We start from the raw sequence: 19037 nt of genomic DNA, 5'->3' as shown, positions 1-19037 counted from the left end.
TCTGAAGAGTATGTATGGTGTGTATGCGATCATGCGGGAGACCCAAAGAAACGAGTAAACAGACGTCATCCCTTGTACCGTAAAAACACGTATACGTGCGCAGCGCAGAATCTGCTTGGCGGAGTAACAACAGCAACATTGTTTAACTGTAACCAAGAATATAGCATGTTGCAAGTACCAATTCATGCATTTTATCGGTCAAACGCAATTATACCAAATATCACCCTACGTCACATAAATTATTATATGTAACTGATCTATTCTCGCACTCAAACAATAAAGTCGAAACTAAATTTTTTTCTTATTTTGAACCCGTATATCAGTCTCCTTAGAGACCGTCAAAAATTGCCAATGCCGACTATATTTCAAGTCGTCACGGCGGGGTATTGGGTAAAGTTTTCAACTAGCAATAATCGCGCCTCGGATAAACCTCATTGGCTACGATACTGCCACTGCGCAAAGCTGACTCTCCCAGCGTCGAGGGCGACATCCTGCCTCCACGCAGTACGGGTCTCGTTTACGGTGTGCTGTTATGTGTGACGATGAGATTCGACATTTCAAAGTGTGAGCTAATGTAAATGTATTACTACATTGCACGTATTATTTGGTTTCCGCTTATCTGCATTTAACTTGAAAATATTAAGAAATAATGTCCGTCGCGTTGCATGATGGGATACAGGAGCATGCCTAAGAAGCGAGGGTTGTCCTTTCTTGATTGATGTTGTGCAGATTTACAAGATCTACAAACCATCCGGATGCCTATCCAGTTCGCTGAGCCCGCCAGTTCAACCCGTGCACAGATTATAACAATCTGTGAATCTGGGCATTGCTGATCTAGATTCTGGAATAGCGAGAGCAGGAAATCCAGCGGTTCCGCTGTGATCACCACTCAGATCACCCATATAGCGCATCTTCTTTGCTGCCCACACTTCGCCCATCTGCAAATCTGTATAACTGTCTACCCTCGCTACTTTGCAATGTATACACTGAACATTTATACGGCACGAGAGAGTATTAAAGTAAACTCCATCGCAGATATTCTGTATCACATGCGGATATTCAGATCCGGCGTGACGTCACATCGGATTCCCCTGGGCCCATCAGAATCAGTTCCCCCTAAGGTTAATATCAGGGAAAGACAACGGTGAGGTTTCGGGTCAGGTGACCCCTTCGAAAACACTACACAGAAGTACATAACGCACTTCGGACGGGTGAGCGCGTAACACTGCACTCTTTCTGTTCTTCGTGTAGGAAGTTCCGGCTATTTTACACAACGCCCCCTCAAGAGTGTTCACAAGCCGTTCGATCAGCACATGTGTGCATCCTCGACAAAGTAACCTACATAACTTTCAATGAGAAGAACACCCATCCATCTGACCACGATCTGGACATCGTGGCTGTAAAAAAACGACGAAAATGCGCGGAGCTTTTTCGCGTCCCATGGCTTACTTCATGCAGCGAGTCTCTGAATCACAGCGTCCATTTTTATTCCTCCGGGCAAACCGTGAAGTCTATTTAGGGCTACACGGCTTTCTTTTCCAGTCCAGTAAAACATGTGCAAGCAATCGACTTTCTGCTCAAGCGTAAACAGAAACCCCAGGAGATAAATTCTATAAGAAGTTGTCTTTTGCTGGTCTAAATTTGACCGTAAGATGGATAACTTTTGAGTTATGCTGAGTCTAACATAAACTGTCAACTTTTCTACTTAAATACATAAGGCCATTAACTTATTGCTTAGCTACCTTGCTAAATCTAAATCAAAACCTTCTTAATTACAGAGTGAACAGAAAATATTTTCACTTCAGTCTTTTTCGAAGAGGCTGAAAAACACACAGACTACATTTCAATGGGAATAACTCTAATCTTCGAGCCCTGAAATTTCCACTTCACAAACATTTACAAAACCATCAACACAATAAAGTAGGCTACAGCATCCAGTTACATATAACGTCGGTTATGCGCAAGACTATCGAAATAACTAATCTACGTACCTAGATATTGTGTTAACTTAGTTAACTACAATACGAAAACAGTACTTAATTTAGCTATAACAGTTAGCTAGCTAACTAAATGCACTAATCTCAGCTCAGTTAACTCTATTTTGAACGTTTGAACTTTAAATTATTTAAGAAGTCACAACCAAGAAGTTCTAAAGTGCATTTACCCGTTTTCGCTGCCGTTAACGTCTATTTCTTCCAGGATGGCGAACGATTCTCCAAACAGGGCCTGTGCGAAATACACTGGCTAAAAAATCACTTTCATCATATAGGTGATTGGATTTGCATATCTCCATTAAAAATGATCACGCTACTAATATTAGCTAACGTTGCATACAACACCAGGCGAGTATCCACTGGGGTCTAACTGAACACTTACCATGCGTTACGAAAAGAGAAAAGAAACTAGCAAGTCTACGATCCAGCCAAACAGAGGTGGAATCATGCTACTGGATTTAGTAATCTCTAGTATATTAAAATAATTTTCACTATCTATTCATTTCCAAAACCTACCGACATTAGGCGACCTTATCATTAATCCTCCACTCGGTTGTAACGGCATTTCAGTAATGCAATGTTAGGCCAGTTCATTGAGTTAACCACAGCATCGCCCCCCACCTGCTGGGCTGGCGCTGAACACGCAGGCGTTTGGGATTCGGGGCCTGATCGCTCCAAATCCAGAGCGCAGTTCTTATTCTTCGTGTAGTATAGTGCTTGTGTCAAAGAAATTAGAAACAAGAAAGATGATTTTCATTTTGGACTTTATCCAGAGAGCAGTTTTTATTCTTCGTGTAATATAGCGCTTGTGCAGCGTAGTCCAGTAAACTATGGATATGTTGCTTATGGATAGAGGACTGGGTGTGGAAGGCACTAGGTGTGTGGTATACATATTTAATGTTGTTTTTCATCTTGGTGCTCACGCGTTCAGTCATTGGCTGATGAGCTGAAACTGTGAACACATGAATATCGCATCTATTCTGGAACAGTTCTCGGATTGGATGCCTGTTTTTGCTATCCTGAAAAACTCAAAGTCAACTCGAGCTCCTGCAATACAGCACTGGAAATGCCTTGCGTGATACTCTTGCAATAAAGAAAAAATCAAATGGAACAACTGGAAATAGTGTAAAGAAAGCGTATAAAGAAGGACTGCTGAAAAGCTTCAAACGTCAAATGAATCCAATTTCCAAAATTGTCACACCAATCTGTCATTATTGATAACGTTGGGGGAAATTTTCACAAAACTGGCCCCACTGCACAGTCATACCTTTAAGTCTAAATTTGTGTTTCTCTGTGCTGAGGCTGTGGACAGTATTCACTACAATGTTTGTAAGTCCGTAAGTTTTTGAATAAGATGCCATTTCTGACACTGATTGAGAGGAGAGGTAATGGGACACCATCATCCTTCTATAAAATCAAAAGAACACTTTAACTGAAAGCAAAATGTGGTTTGGTGGCTGTTTTTATCACCCAAAAATAACCTCAGTTATTGAACTGCTTCATGCAATAGTAACATGAGGGCTTGTTTTCTGTTGCTCATTGAGCTTTACAAGCAGCAGCTATTTGTTCCGCTTCAGGGAAGACATTTTTCTCCATCATTTATTCCCTGTCTCTTATCCTTATAGCTGGCTGAGTTCAGTGCTACAACAAATCACGTGTTTGTTATGTATGATACGTATACACAAATTCTGAAGTCATGTTTGAGTATATGAATATTTTTAGCTTAAAAGAAGATGCTCAAAAATGAACTGTTCTTTTGACAAGGAACAGATCCTGAGTTCTCATTGTTTGACTTTCAAAGCACTTAGTCCGTAAATTCAAGAACAGAATGAATTAAGTGTGTCCTTTTTGTCTCAAACCAGAGCAGTATCAGGATTTTGGCATCCTCCGATATACAGTAAATGATAGGTTTAACAAATGAGATAAAGCAACTTTTGCTATATTTTCTGAATGAAGCACTTTCCTGTTACATTTAATAAATGCCCAACTTTCAGCTTGCTCAGAGAGAACAAAATAGCTACATATGAAAACATAAAAATATGATAATAGTAATGTTATTCTTCTTCTTGGCAATGGAAAAAGACAAAACAACGATTGTCAACATTTGACAAAAGCATTTATTTTAAAGTTTTTTTCAGTGCTGTCCCAAGTAATTTGAGAAGTCTGTGCCACAGATGTTGTGCTAAGTCTAGTAAAATCATTGTTTTTTGAGGAAAACACATGACACATAGTAAAATTTGTTTTAGTTCCTACTCTTGCCAAACTGATAAGTTGTATTACAAGTAGCAGTAAAAATAATGTTTAATCAGAACTGACACAAACCAATAGTATGATAAAAATTGCTAAAAAAGTGCTCTGTTAAAACAGGTTTAAAAATTACTTAGCAAGATTACACATTCGAAATGTAAACATTTATTAAAACTGAAAAGTACAAATAAGATAGATCCTTTCATGCACTTTGTATATTATATAATGTTCTATAAAATGCAGTGTCTGAGTGCAGTGAGGGGAGGTGAGAGACAGGAGAGAGTGGCAGCTTCAGCAGGGTGAAGGGGGGCGGAGTCCTCAGGCTTCCTGTCATGTGACCGTCAGACTGGGGCTGGCTGCGGAGGTGAGGAACTGCACTTTGGGCACTGAGAGGGTGGAGTTGTTGCGGCGCAAGGAGACGCCCTTCCTCATGGAGTTGTTTCGGCGGGTGGAGCTCCTCTTTCGCAGCGAGTTCTGCTGGGAGAGCTCGCTCTTCTGCAGCGTCTGGATGAGGATGGAGGGCTTCTCGTCCAGCTCCCGGGCGCTGCAGCTCGGCGTGGCCACCCTCACCGTGTTCCCGAACTTGGAGTAGTCCACCGAGTACACCCCCTCCTCCTCGGTCACGATGGGCACGAAGCGGTGCCCCCACTGGATCTCCTCGGCCACGTAGGAGGTGCGGGCCTGGGTGGTGATGCCCGTGGTCTCCACCACGCCCTCCAGGATGACGATCACCTCCAGGTCGCTGCACTGGAGCTCCATGGCCGAGAGGTCGTAGAGCGGGCTGTCCTTGTCGATGACGTGGCAGATGATGAGGGGGGCCAGCAGGAAGATGCTGTTGCTGGAGGTGGCGCTCTCCGTCTGAATGTCGATCTGGTGGATGGGGATGACCTCGCCCTCAGGGGTGGTGGTCTTGCGGACCACCTGCAGGCGCACGGTGGCCTCGATGATCATGCTCTTGCGCAAGTCGCCCACACGCAGCATGAAGCAGAGGCGGCCGTTGCGCACAGCGATGACGGCCTGCCGGCTGAAGATGAGCGTCTCGGCGCGCCGGTGCGACTGCGCCGTCTTCATGAAGATGCAGCCCAGCATGACGGCATTGATGATGAGACTGGCGATGTTCTGCAAGATCAGCACCGTGATGGCTGTGGGGCACTCCTCCGTGATCATCCGACCCCCGAAACCGATGGTCACCTGCACCTCGATGGAGAACAGGAAGGCGGAGGTGAAGGAGCTGTGGGAGGAGAGAACAGAGGGACTGCGCTGTGAGGATGCACAAAAGCAGCGAGTGTGAGAACGAGTCTGGAAGCTCTTGAACCGTGCAAACTGAGCATCTGCAAGTGGCATATCACACGCTGAAGACCACGCAATGACACTTCCTTTGCACGGATTGCATTATCACAATTCACACCTATGAATAAGTGTAACTTACTGTTTAGATAGTGAGATCATGGCTGAAACTCAAAGATATCAGATTATAAACCCAGTTCAATTATTTATTGTCTTAGTGAAGATAAAAGTAATGATTGCTCTAATAATCTGTCAAAGCAATTAATACAGTATTGTTCTTTATGCACAATGACATTTACCTCTTTAACGTTTCTCTTACCTGGAACAACACAAAATTAACATATAATATACTCAAAAGATTTTTCCTCCCTCTTTATTGGATACATGGATCACCTTTTTGTCTGTAGGGTAATGGACATAAAGCCTTAACTGACAGTGGTCTCAAATTAATTGTTTACCCATATTCTATTCTTCAATACAAACATTAAAACCCTTATCTGCCACTTAATCTGACAAACCTTTAGACCTTAATTGTAAGTACTTATGACATTTATTTGCATAACTTTGGCGGTAAATTGCCCAACTGACTGCCCATTGAGAACAACGTAATTGCGCATACTTGACATCCTTGACGCATTGATCGATGCTAGTCTTGCCGGCGACGTCCAAGTCGCCGTGTGCGAAGGCGACCAGCCACCAGCCCATGGCGAAGAACAGCCAGCTGCACAGGAAGGTCATGGTGAAGATGACAAGTGTGAAGCGCCATTTCAGATCTACTAGCGTGGTGAAGACGTCCTGGAGGAACCTTCCCTGTTCGCGGATGTTCTTGTGCGCAATGTTGCAGGATCCGCTCTTGGCGATGAAGCGAGCTTTATTTACCCTGTCTCGGAATACAGGCTTGCGCGGCATCCGAGACACAAGACCTGGCAGCGCGAACTCTTCGGGGATGATGCTCTTTCTAGGCAACATTTTTATGCATAGTACTTAAGCTTTTAAAACATTACTCCTTGACACTTTGGTAACACGAGATACCGAACTTACATTAAAGGTCTTAAAAGGAAACGTTAACAATTATCCATTTTTGATCTGTCAAACAAACTAGAAATACGAAAGAAGATTTTCATTTTGCACCATAATAAAATATTGCTACGCCATCTTCTGTGTTCCTGTAGATGGAAAAAAAAATCTTTTAAAATTCCAAAGTAGTATTAGTTATCACATTCGCAATAATTATTAGCGATGCAAAAACAACGAAAAACACAGATTTTCTGACGACCGTTCCCAAAATTCCTTAGAAGTTTCAGCGGCAGATCAGAGAGTGTCCGGCTCTCCTCGGAAATCTGTGCAACCCAAGTTCTGTTGATGTTCTGATTGTGGGCGGGAGACCTTTCAAGACTTTAGGATGCGTTTCATCACAGGGAATGCAATGATTCAGTTAGCATCGCTGTTCTTTTAACTCTGACTCGTTGTACATCCCACCAAAAGTTTCCCTCTACAGCTGTAGCGAAATATATCAGCGAAGACTTAATTCATGCAACATTTATGGAATGTTCACAATTTTCGAGCAGTGCAGTGTCAAAGTCGTAAAACCCATTGTTAATATATTAGTTGAAAAGTTATCTTCGGTTAAAAGTTGATGGCTCTGGGTGCTTTAACGCATCAGTTGAAGAGTTGTCTCGGAGTGTGCTCTAGTTCGCAACCCTCAAAATTCAGATAACTGATCTTTTTTCCAGCAGGTGGCGCTTATGAGGACATGAAGTGCCGACTGATACTTATGTTGTTACTATAGACTAAGACTATAACTGTGGACCAGCTGGATGGGGGTATTTGTGTCTTATCTATGAAAGCAACTTAGAGAATGATATCTCATTGCATTTTACTAAGTCCATTGCAGTAATACTGTAATAAATGTGCAATTCTGAGGCATTTGGCGCTGTAGTCAGCAGCAGTTCTGTCTTTTTGATGTCTGAATTACAATCCAGAGGCAGCGCATGCACCTCTGCAGTTAACTCACTCACTGTGTTTCTGTCGTGTGAATTCTGTCTCAGAGATTACCAGCCCATTGATGTAATCCCCTGTATGACATGCACAATCAGGCAGTGTTAATTCAGTGCCATACAGCAGCGTAATCCACACACACCTCAGTAAACACAATGATCGAAATAACACAGCCACACATTTGCCAGTAACAAGATCCCCCAGTGGCAACTGATCAGTACTGTAATATCCGGGCAAGACATGCAACACTATGCCCACGTTTTCATGGCAGATATCCTGGTCAGGCTGCTGTGATATCGCACAGACCCCCCTCCCAGGAGGGGGCACACTGGCAGCCTCAGAGCGCCGACGCTGAAAAACACACGAAACCCACATGAGTGATGGCCTGCACACGGAGCTGGGAATCTTCAGCCTTATAAGGGCAAGAATCCAAATGAAACATTTAAAAGCAGCTCCATTGTGAGTCATTCCATGTACACAAAGAGGAGCGGATTGAGTTACCCTGCTGTCAGAACGTCCTCTCAGACATGATAGATAGGAATGAGCCCATTTGAAGATGCAGGGAGCCGGGGACAGTGCTGCTTTTATTGGGTCTAATAGATCACTTACTTATGAAGTCACTCTGTAGAACTTTTTAAACGCAAGACAGCATTCCCACTGGGGCCGCACTGAATATCTGACTTCTCTTAAAAAGAAAAAGAAGCAACAAAACGTTCAAGCTAAAATCACGGAAACAGTCGATGGTTTTACGCACGGGTAATCATATTAAGTTTAAGTATGGTAATTGTTCTACGTTTCTTTTTTATGATTTTGTCTTTCATTAGGGTCCTGCACTGAATAGCTCTGTGTCCACTGTGAGTAAAAGTTGTCAGGATTATACATTACTCTGACAGACACACAGACAGACATGCAGACAGATACTGCACAGGCTCCGCTGTAGCCCGGACAATTTTCCACAGTGTCTGGATAAGAGTGTCTGCCAGGTGAATAAATCTAAATGTAAACCATAAGTCATAAGAGGTCGAATAAGTCTCAGTTTCTCTCTACCTCAATGCCTCAATTCAATGTTTATTATAGTAGCTGTATGTACTGCAGGGAAAAATACCATAAAATGAACACACGTTTTCTTTGATTGTTTTGGTATGTTTATCGTGTAATACCAGAGCATAGATAAATATGGATGAAATGGAGATGAACAGCAGAGTAAGAGTTAAATGTCCTCGGTTCCCCGCTGAAAGAGCCGGAGAGAGAGAGAGGGCTGGAGCGTCTGAACTGAGTCAAGTCTCCTCCGGGCCAACGGCCCTCTGCGGCCTGTTCCAGCTGCAGTCTAACTTCCCTCACCTTGTGATCAATCAGCTGGATACCTACAGCGAGGACACATCATAGCTGGGTACCCAAAACAGGAATACGTCACATGACATCAGGCAGTCTCTCCTCAGTCACCGACAGTTTGAGCCAGTCAGTCTCTCTTGATTTTCCTGCTACAAAAGCAGTTTATGACGCTACTGAGACATAATGGGGTGTAATTCTATCCCTTTTAAACGTAATGTAGAGTGTATAATGTAGAGCACTCAGTCATTTCCCCCTGTGCACTGAGGAAGCGTGTGTTTACCGCCCTCGGCCTTCTCCTGGATAATTGCGTTTATTGTGCTGGCCCTTGTCTCTATTATCCTGAACATGGTATCCTCAGAGGCCTCGTCTGTGTGTTTATTCATACTGAGAGAGAGCAGTGACTGCAGTCAGGGCCTGAGGCACACTCTCGGTCTCACAGTAACCGGACCGACCCGCTGAGCGGAACCTGGTCCTGCAGGATTTGGGTAATCATGGACCACAGCGTCTGCAGTGGTAGCTTGCAGATATCAATGCTTTCAGAAAGCAAACGCTCAAATCCCTGCTGATATATCACCACAGAGCCCTTCCTTTATATTAATACATGTCGCACATGTTTGTTTGTGGGTAAAATCATGTCATATGATACAACTTATATCATATATGCAGTATTATATCATTATTATGCAGGTATATGTACAGTATTGTGGCAATGCATCCAGTGTGTATATACATATTTCATATGTGCAGAAGTGTATTACTTATACCTTTATTACCTCCTTTAGTGTGGTTCTTTTTGAGGCTGAAGCACAGGAAGTGAGTGAGAAGAGCTCCAGGTGCACAGCACTCTGGGAGTTCCCATGACTCTGTGTTAGGACAAACCTTCAAACCCATCGGTCATGTTGAGAAAGGCCAGGGGCAGTGAGGGGTTTGGGGAGTCTGTGTGCTCTCAGAAGCCCACCTCCTGGAGACCGCAGACTCCAGCCCTGGGAGCTACAGCTTCCCCCTAGCACACTCCTTCCATAAACAACCTGACAGCTTGGCTCAAACCTCCTGTATTTCTTTTTAATTTCTCTACTGTGGCTGTGCGTTAGCTGGACAGTCATTCCCCCCCGGGGCATGGCTCATGAAATACTTAACCCATCTGTTTTAAGCATCTAATCTTTACCTTCCTCTGTATCTGAACTTGTGCTGGAGAGTTACACAACAGCCATTTCCAGAGGGATTCCCATATACAGTACATCACCACTTTGCTGAAATTAGAACAGAATTAGTGTGCTGAGATTGAGACGTTCTGTGTGACAGAAGAACATCTTGACAGAGACCGTTCATATCATCCCTACAGGAATGTGAGTAAGAGTCAGGACTGGACATCAAATAACCCTGCCATGGCAATAGGCCTATGGAAAAGTGAGGATAGAACTGGGAATAAGATGGGGAAAATGACCAGTCACTCACAGAGGTCAGCTTTGAGGAGTTCATTTAGAACATCGTCCATCAGGCTGATGAGTTCCAGTAAGAAGGTGATCCACACAGGTAGACTTTGGCCTCCATTAGAGTAATTTGTTGAGTTCAAGTTTGACGTGTTTGTACGTTTTCCCTGCAGTGAATGACCTGCCATCTGAGGGTGATGAAGGCATTGACGTGTTTACAGACAGGCCTCAGCGTCGGATCATGCCACACACCTGGAGGGATTACCCTGTGCTAGAGCCACTCCTCAGGTACCTGGGACACACCTGAAGCTCCCACCCTCCACACAGACACACACGCACACACACACATACACACAGCAATGATTACACAGAGGACCAGACGTCAGCAGCCCACACCAGCCAGCACCTCCTGCACTGCTAACACATCTGAGATGCCAGTCAGATTTCATGGCCATTCAGAACAGATGCTTGCTCGCAGAATCATACGGAGCTGTTTTTTTTTCCTCCGCTGAGGCTACCGCCCTCCCGGCAGCCCCGGCTTTGTTTCTCACAAGGGGGGGTGCTGTACGCAGCTCTGCCTGGATGTATAATCTGCTCCATCCAGGCAGAGATGCACTTGGCACGTCTCGCCTTGTAAGCGATGCTGGGAAACATTGTGTTGCACCTTCCTCTGAAATTCCCTCCGGGCGAATACATTACCTCAGATGCACTGGCAGATCCAGATACAGCAGTAACTGCACTACACTTCATATAATCTGTGGCTCGAACAAATAAATCCATCAGTGTATTCAATTAAAAAAAAACACAAAATAAAAGTTTTTTGCTTGTTTTGAATTGATCTAGAATTTTCACTTAGTGATACAGTCGGCTCAGTGAAAAAAATGTGTCTGCACCTTTATAAAAGTCATACGCATTGTCCCCGTTTACATGGAGATTAAAATGAGTTGTTTTCAGATGTGTGAATAACCGGAGTGTATTACTGATATTAATTCATGTGTTTTTGCAGATCACAGTACATCCACTGCCCTAAGTCTCTATTTCTGCATAATAAGAAAAATGCAGACTATCTCAGAGAAATGAGTTTTGCAGGAGTACACGTAAAAGGAGGCCTTATACAGGTCAGTGAGCTGTAAAAATACCACAGATGACCAGTCAGCTCTGAAATGAGGTGATATCATGGAGCTGTTCCGCAGTTTTGGCCTCTCACCAATATCAGTCATATTCTCCTACTGCATCACAGAGGGTGAAAGAGGATTCTTGAGCCGTCGTAAATCTGTGGGGGTTTAAGGCTATCGCTGTCGAGACAATCTTCCCGTGCAGAGTCTGGCTCCTCTGGCTCCCACGAGACATATCTCTCTCTCTCCCTCTGTTTCTGTCTGTTTATCTCTCTCTCTCTCTCTCTTTCTCTCCACCCCTCTTTCTCTCTCTCTCTCTCTCTCTCCCTCTTTCTCTCTCTCTCTCTTTCTCTTTCTCTCCACCCCTCTTTCTCTCTCTCTCTCTCTCTCTCTCTCTCTCTCTCTCTTTTTCTCTCTCTGTCTTTCTCTCTCCCTCTCTCTCCCTCTCTCTCTCTCTCCCTCTTTCTCTCTCTCTCTCTCTCTCTTTCTCTCCACCCCTCTTTCTCTCTCTCCCTCTCTCTCTCTCCCCCTCTTTCTCTTCCTCTCTGTTTCTCGCTCACTCTTGCTCTTTCTCTCTTATCATATTGTTTTGGAAACTGTACACATAAAGAGCCGCCTCTTTCAGCGGAAACCATAAATTGTATTGTTTTCTTTGTTTATTTATGTTCTTGTTTATTTATCCACTTACGTATTTTGTTCTCCCTCAGTGAAAATGATTCCGTGCGAGGTTATAAGTGTTATAATATGATGAACACTAAGTGGAGTGTTGTGATGAGCCTGTCTGTCACCAGAGAGAGCCATAAAACCTGACACTGACCTCCCCATGAAGCTCTTAAACAGACCAGATCATTAGCATGGATGACTTTGTCAAAATTTAAAAACACAGTGTGTCAGAGTTGAGCCTATCATTAACATCATGTGTACTTTTTGAAAATATTCCCCCCAAAAGATTCAGGGTGATGGTTTTTGTGCTGATATTTTCCAGGGTTTCTTTCTTTCATAGGGAAACCACAGGAAGTGTCTGTCACAGCAGCCAGGTACCCCTGGCACTCCCTGAACCTCTGAAACTCTACAGGTTTACATTTCTAGAGGAATGAATCAAGTTGAACGTCGCTGTTACAGACCTGTACAACCATCATCCTCGTGAAGAGCCACAATGTCTGCACTGTTTTCAATGCAACAAGGAAATCAGCCACCTGATTCAGCTGATCATTGCCTTGGTTGATCCAGTTTAACCCCCCCTCCTGAGTCCCGTCAGAGTGAGTTATACAGTTATACACACCAATCTGGAGAGTCTGCTGGAAGCTGGCACTTGAGGATGAGGGCTGAGGATTTCTACTCCTTCCTTACAAAGTACAATAACGAGGCACCATAAACAGGAAGGACTGACAGCATTCAGCGGATAGCCAACCAGGAGTCACCACCGAGGAGAGCTGCGCTTGCAGGAGTGTGCTGTCTCAGGAGTGTGCTGTCTCAGGAGTGTGCTGTCTCAGGAGTGTGCTGTCCAAGGAGCGTGCTGTCTCAGGAGCGTGCTGTCTCAGGAGCGTGCTGTCTCAGGAGCGTGCTGTCTCAGGAGCGTGCTGTCTCAGGAGCGTGCTGTCTCAGGAGTGTGCTGTCTCAGGAGTGTGCTGTCTCAAGGGTCTCTCTGGGTGTTTGCTTGTAACCGTCCCTGTTTGAGCTTGGCACCATTCCATATTCCCAGCTGCAGTTGTACAGCAGAACAGGGCTAGTGTTAGCGTGAGTATTACACCGCTACACATACACCATGCTCAGGAAAAGGCCCATATGGGTACATATATTGCATTTGTTGATTTTCATATTCCTAGAAATGTCTTCAATGTATGCCTCCATGAGTAGCAAGGCACTACAATATGACACTTTTTTGATAACACAGATTTAATCATAATGGCCACAGTTACTGTGCAGTGTGTGTTGAAATATGTCTTAAATGTGTGTATGTGGACTGATTGCACCTGTGCGTTGATGAGGATATTCAACATCAGAAGTCATAAATATGTTGGAAGGCAAAGGTGGAATGAGTGAACTTTGGCCAGACGTTCCTCCTCCTCTCTCTCTCCTGCAGTGGGCCAGAGAGGGGCGTCATCACCCTCCCAGACTGCGTGGACGAGGAGCTGCAGCTCGACAGTCAGCAGACCCCCTCATGGAGAACCCTCAGGATGCTCTCCTGGGCAAGACGGTCACTCAGGTGAGTGTCCAGGGCAGGTGTGGGGTCATTCTGGCTCAATCGCCAGAGTGCAAAACACATGCTGTTTCAACTGCTTCTCTCCTTCATAAGAAGGCCTGCTTTTTCTTATTTTATTTGGGTGTGGGGCATCATATTTTATTGCATCAATGTATCTTACACAGATGCCAAGATATGTGAAAATATGATCCCGGGTGAGATGTTATGGGTGTGTGTAAAAAAAGGCTGAAAATGAAAATCTGCTGTTTCCACAGGAAATGATCTCGGAACACAAACAAACGCCTGTGCGATGCAGACTTTTCCGTTCTCTGGAATCACGGCACGGCCAGTCCTGTCACCCCTCAGGCGAAACTCTCTCTGGCGGCTGGTTCAGGAAGAGATACGCATCTGCGGAGCCGGGCAGTGATCTGTCCCACATGCCTGCAGAAGCCTTCTATTCCCACACTGCATGGTCCACTACCACAGCCTTCCTGCCTCTGCCAGTGACAGTCTCTGACCTCTGACCTCTGACCTTTCCCCCCAAAATTCCAGTAAATTACTCCTTATTTCAGTGGTATTCCAACTGTGGAGCGTGCCCCCTTGGGGGGCCAGGATGGAACAGCAGGAAGTGGGGGCAGGGGGAGAATTTTGTTAAAGCATGGAAAAATATGCTAAGAATATAGCCAATTCGAAATCAGTTTTTACTGTCCTCTCTCTGGATTGGTTCTTGGCCTCCATTGTGAAAAAGCAGCATTAAGCAGAATTAATGGCTGCCCGTGGCATTTCTGCAAAACAGAATTTACTGGTAGTGCTATTCTGAGTACGTGATATGCCTGTGGAGTTTGGCAAATAACATGGTGGAGCGTATATACCAGAGCACTGAATTTGGCAATGATGTGTTCCCATTCTACATGTATAAATGAAATCCAGTGGAGAGACTTGACAGTAACAACCCTAGAGTATCTTGAATAAGTGAGAGAGCGTTAAACAGGCCAAAACAAAAAAGAGGCGATGATGAGATTTGATGGACAGTGAGAACATGACGTGACTTTGCTCGTTCCATATGCGACCCCCGCAGCTCTGATTCTGCAATTCCACTCACAAACACATGGGGGCAGCATTTCCACTCCCACCCATCTACAGTATGTTCTTCTACCAGGATGCAGTTTCTCTGGTGTGAAATTCTTTTGATTGTCTGTAGCTCTCACAGTACAGACCATACTTTCAGTAATTATGTCATAATGTGGTTGTACGGAGATACGGTTCCTGAAAGATTTCAAGAGCTTCATTTGTGCTGGATGTCACTGGTTTTCAACGAAAGTCCTCCTTTAAACTCAGAGTGTTCACCATTTTGAAGCCAACGTCTGCCTCATTTTGATGTTTTGTAAATAGACATGAAGTCTGTGTTGAGCCCTCATCCAGTGTAAACACCATTGCAAAAATATCCCAGCTGATGAAATCCCTCCAAAAATGAAACTTGTTTTGAAGGTTGGAACACAGCAGCCGCATAACGACCACCCTCTGTGCTCCAGTGACCCGCTCCCATTGTGTTTACGAACATGCTGCGAACATATCCGTATTTCCCTTGCGCGAATGTCTCAGCAGGGAGATGGAAACGAGAGGAACACCCGGAGAGGAAGCCCTGTCTGTGCTGTCCCACTCTGAGAAGCTGGTGGTTACACGAGCAGCTGAGACCTCGTGTTTATCTGCCATCTCTCCGGGACCCAGGCCTGAGAACAGGCATGGCACTCAACTGTCACTGTTTATTTTAATGCAGCGGTGACTGGCTTTCAAACGGGAGGGGGAAAAATGTCCCTTTGAGAAATTGCTGAAGGCACTTTCCCCCATTGTTTTTTTTCCCACAACGTCTATTACCTATGTATTAGGCATCCCAGACTTTTTACCCTTCTGGGAGTTGCCTTTTATATAACATCTTTAAATGCACAGATTTTGTTTGCTTTTTACTGACTGGCATTCAGTAAAGTCATTATCACTCAAGAGAGTCAATTCCCACAGGAATGGAGGGATAAAGTTGTGGGTTCTGACAGCTGAAGCTGTAACCCGAATTGTAAAACTCAGTCAAGGTTGGACCTGCTGGCAACTGAGAAAGTCTCCAGAGTAGGCCTTGGATTTGTGTTCCTACTGCATAAATCATGTGACAGTTCTGAAATATGTCAATCAACTGGTGCAGAAGCGAAACAGAATATGAAAATAACAGAGAGACTGATCACCAGTCAGGAACACTAACAGAAACTGCTGTTGAGCGCTTGAATCAGTAATGCTACATTTTCTGTTAGCCTCTCCTTGAATATAAAGTATTTTGTGCTTAAAGTGATTCCCAGAGTGGATGGAAATTTTGTTGAAAAAAAAAGTTAAGAGAGCAGCTAAAGGAATAAAGGTGACAGTGAAGGATCTGTGACACAGAAGGCTGTCGAGGAAGGACACAAGCCTGTGATCGTCCTTTCAAAAGCAGCCAGGTTCAGCAGGCGGAGAGGAAGCATCCCGGGCCTCATTACGGACAGCCATGCTGGGAAGTGGGGGGGGGGGGGGGGGGGGGTAGCAGCACCACAGGAAGTGGCATATGTGTGGCCTGTTCGGGGGGGGGGAGGGGGGGGGGGTTCTCAGAAACAGAGTATGAGTATGGGATGAAGTGATGGAGAGCATATGGAGAAGACAGGAGAGAAAGAGATGAAGCAAAGGGGTGTGGACCTAAGACGAGCTTTCTAAAGTTGTGACTGCAGTCAGACCGAAGTGGGAATCACACACACCAGTCCCACACCACTGTGCATATGGCTGTGCAAAGAATGAAGAAATAAACCAAGGGGAAACACTACAAACAGGCACTATTTGTTTTTGCACACAAAGAGAACAGAAGAGACGCCACATGTATAAACACAGCTCTTATTTGTTGCTAGAGATCCTTTAAGGATAAAATTTGTGTTTACTGCCCAGCTGCACACGGACTGAACAAGCACCGTTCCAAACCAACATTCCTACTTATGTTTTCTATATTCCTTATTGTAAATACGCTCCGTGTTTTTTATCGTTTATTTTTCAAACTGTTTGACCGCACGTTTGTGACCGAGTAACTTCTCGTACTGAACGAAAAGGCCATTCTCAGCTCTCACCGTGGGTAGGACAGCAACTCTACCACACATGCCTCCGCCCCAAATGAAAAACAGCAGTAGTGACCAGAGGGCAGAGCAGCGGTTTGGATCGTGCCCCGAGGCGATTGGCTTGTGCTGGTTTCCATGGTGACCCTGCGTGAGAGCTGGGATCTGTGGTGAAGCTCTGGGATGCTCTGGCTCCCAGCGTGAGAAATTTGAGCTGGGCTGCCTCGCTCCCCACCCCACCCCCACCCCCCTGCCGAACACTAACTGACACAAAGAAGCTGTCTTTCCTTCTACGCTGCTTTCAGGAAAACATGGCTGCTTGTTTTATATGATGTCTATATGCTGTCCGAGACTACCAAACTCTCACCTGTGCCAGAGCTGTGTGTGAGAGCAGTGGTGTCCTGTAAGTATTTGGAATGGGGGAGAGAGAAACTTAACAAGTGAGGGAATTATGCTGATTGGCCTCACATTAATACTAAAAGTGGAGTTATAGTATTTAAAAAAACATGTATCGGAGACTGACTGTAATATCATACACTTCTCACACTTTTCATAGTGCCTTGTCAAAGACCAGTGCAAGAGAGCCATGTTTGAGGGGGCTGATTGCTGAGTCCCAGATGCTGTTACTTTTTCATCTTCATTTGAGCTTAATCACAGTCATTATACTGTAAGTGCTCATGTGTATATTTACCTGTTTTGCATGAGATCTAAAGTTAGAAACCGCTATTACGGTTAAAACAGTCATTCAGCTCAACCCTGCAGGTGTGCTGGCTGCCAGCCTCCTCATGAGCATCTCTGTTACTGTTTATATATATATATATATATATATATATATATATATATATATATATATATATATATATATATATATATATATATATGTGTGGTGTGTGTGATGCAGTTTTAATGAATACCCCTTCTGTCAGTATTAATAATGCCCAGAGAAATTAATGTGTCCCCTCCATGGAGCACAGTGTGTTACAGGGTGTTGGATGGAGCGCAGTGTGTAACAGGGTGTTGGATGGAGCGCAGTGAGTGTTGTGTGAAGGTGTCTCTGGCCACAGTCTCTGTTTATTCTGGGGAGTTTTGCTGGGGCTGGAGCTCATGCACTGACCAACCCCCCACCCCCCCCCCCCCGCATAAACATGTGCTGAATTAGCATGTTGGCCTGACATTTCTCCTCTCAGACACACAGCCCCAAACATGCAATCCTTTGATAATGTGAGAAGCCTGGGACATGGCTGTCCTCACTAACACAAGTCTAAAGCTCAGTTCAGACCATACCACACCGTACTAAAATGCAGCACCAAGCAGAGTGGTTCTCTGTGAGGTGCTGTCACTGGTTTTGAACAAATGGCCATACTTTCAGGAACATACAAATGACTTAATTATAGGTTCTAAGAATTGTATTCTGAGCAGCTGAGGATTTTATGTGCATAATATGCTCCATGACATTAGGCCCAGACGTTGTTCTGGCCTGAGATGAATGCGTTTGAACTGAGCACTGAACAAGCGCTGATTGTACCGCCAGTCAAGGGTCACTCAGCTACTCAGTCCTGCTTCCCAAGCCTTTCTGAAAACGCTCTGAAGGCAAAGAGCAAGCTGTTAGCACCATCTGTAGGTAACTATTGTGACTCTGCTAGAACTATGGTCTTATCTCAGGATATTACGCTAATGTTGGTATCCGTTGTTTTGGCTTGTGGCTGTCGGCATAGCAACTCGCAGGTTTTGCAGGGATCGTGTTACAGCTTTCTCACGCAAATGGGAGCGTATGCTGACTGGGGACCAGTATGGTAAATTTGTGAAAACAACGCAGAACAGTGTTGCACCTTTCGTCTGAAGACACATTCTTATGCTGTACATCGCAGATCACAAGCTGATGGATATCCTTTGGTATTAGTATATATATACTGTATATATTTTTTTATGGTAACAGACAAGACTCTATGGGAGGAACTCTCAAATTGCCTTATATAGCAGGCTCCAGGTGAACTGTAGCTTGTCAGTCTGTCAAAATCATGCAACTTTCAAGGAATCCTAATGAGTTAAACCCTTTGTTATGTCTGTTTTACGTACTTATAGTATTAATTAATAAAGGGGCTTATTGATCTCGGAGGTCAAATGTACTGATATTTACAGCAGTGTGGCGTAGTGAGCATGGCTTATAACCAGAAGGTTGCTGGTTCCATTCCCCACGGGGGCACTGCTGCTGCACCCTCGGGCAAGGTACTTAACCCACCATTGCCTCAGTGAATATCCAGCTGTACAAATGAATAAAATTGTAACCTATTGTATGTAAATCGCTCTGCAAAAGAGCATCTGCTAAATGACAATAATGT

At 44.5% G+C, this 19037-nt stretch overlaps 1 protein-coding gene and 1 non-coding gene across 2 annotated transcripts; both read right to left on the bottom strand.

The window, feature by feature from the left end:
* Positions 1-323: 323 nt before the first annotated feature.
* Positions 324-464, bottom strand: LOC118770777. The gene has a single exon (XR_005004571.1). It is a non-coding gene; the product is annotated as a U4 spliceosomal RNA (small nuclear RNA).
* A 4033-nt stretch (positions 465-4497) lies between these two features.
* Positions 4498-6683, bottom strand: LOC118770321 (ATP-sensitive inward rectifier potassium channel 8-like). The gene is made up of 2 exons (XM_036517923.1): positions 6148-6683; positions 4498-5472 (listed from the first exon to the last, which is right to left on the bottom strand). The coding sequence occupies exons 1-2, from the start codon at positions 6495-6497 to the stop codon at positions 4572-4574; spliced, it is 1251 nt and encodes a 416-aa protein (XP_036373816.1). The 5' UTR covers positions 6498-6683; the 3' UTR covers positions 4498-4571.
* Between the last annotated feature and the right edge of the window lie 12354 nt (positions 6684-19037).

The sequence above is a fragment of the Megalops cyprinoides genome, chromosome 23 (genome assembly GCF_013368585.1).
Source record: "Megalops cyprinoides isolate fMegCyp1 chromosome 23, fMegCyp1.pri, whole genome shotgun sequence".
Lineage (NCBI taxonomy): Eukaryota > Metazoa > Chordata > Actinopteri > Elopiformes > Megalopidae > Megalops > Megalops cyprinoides.
This window is presented reverse-complemented; position numbering and strand designations above follow the sequence as displayed.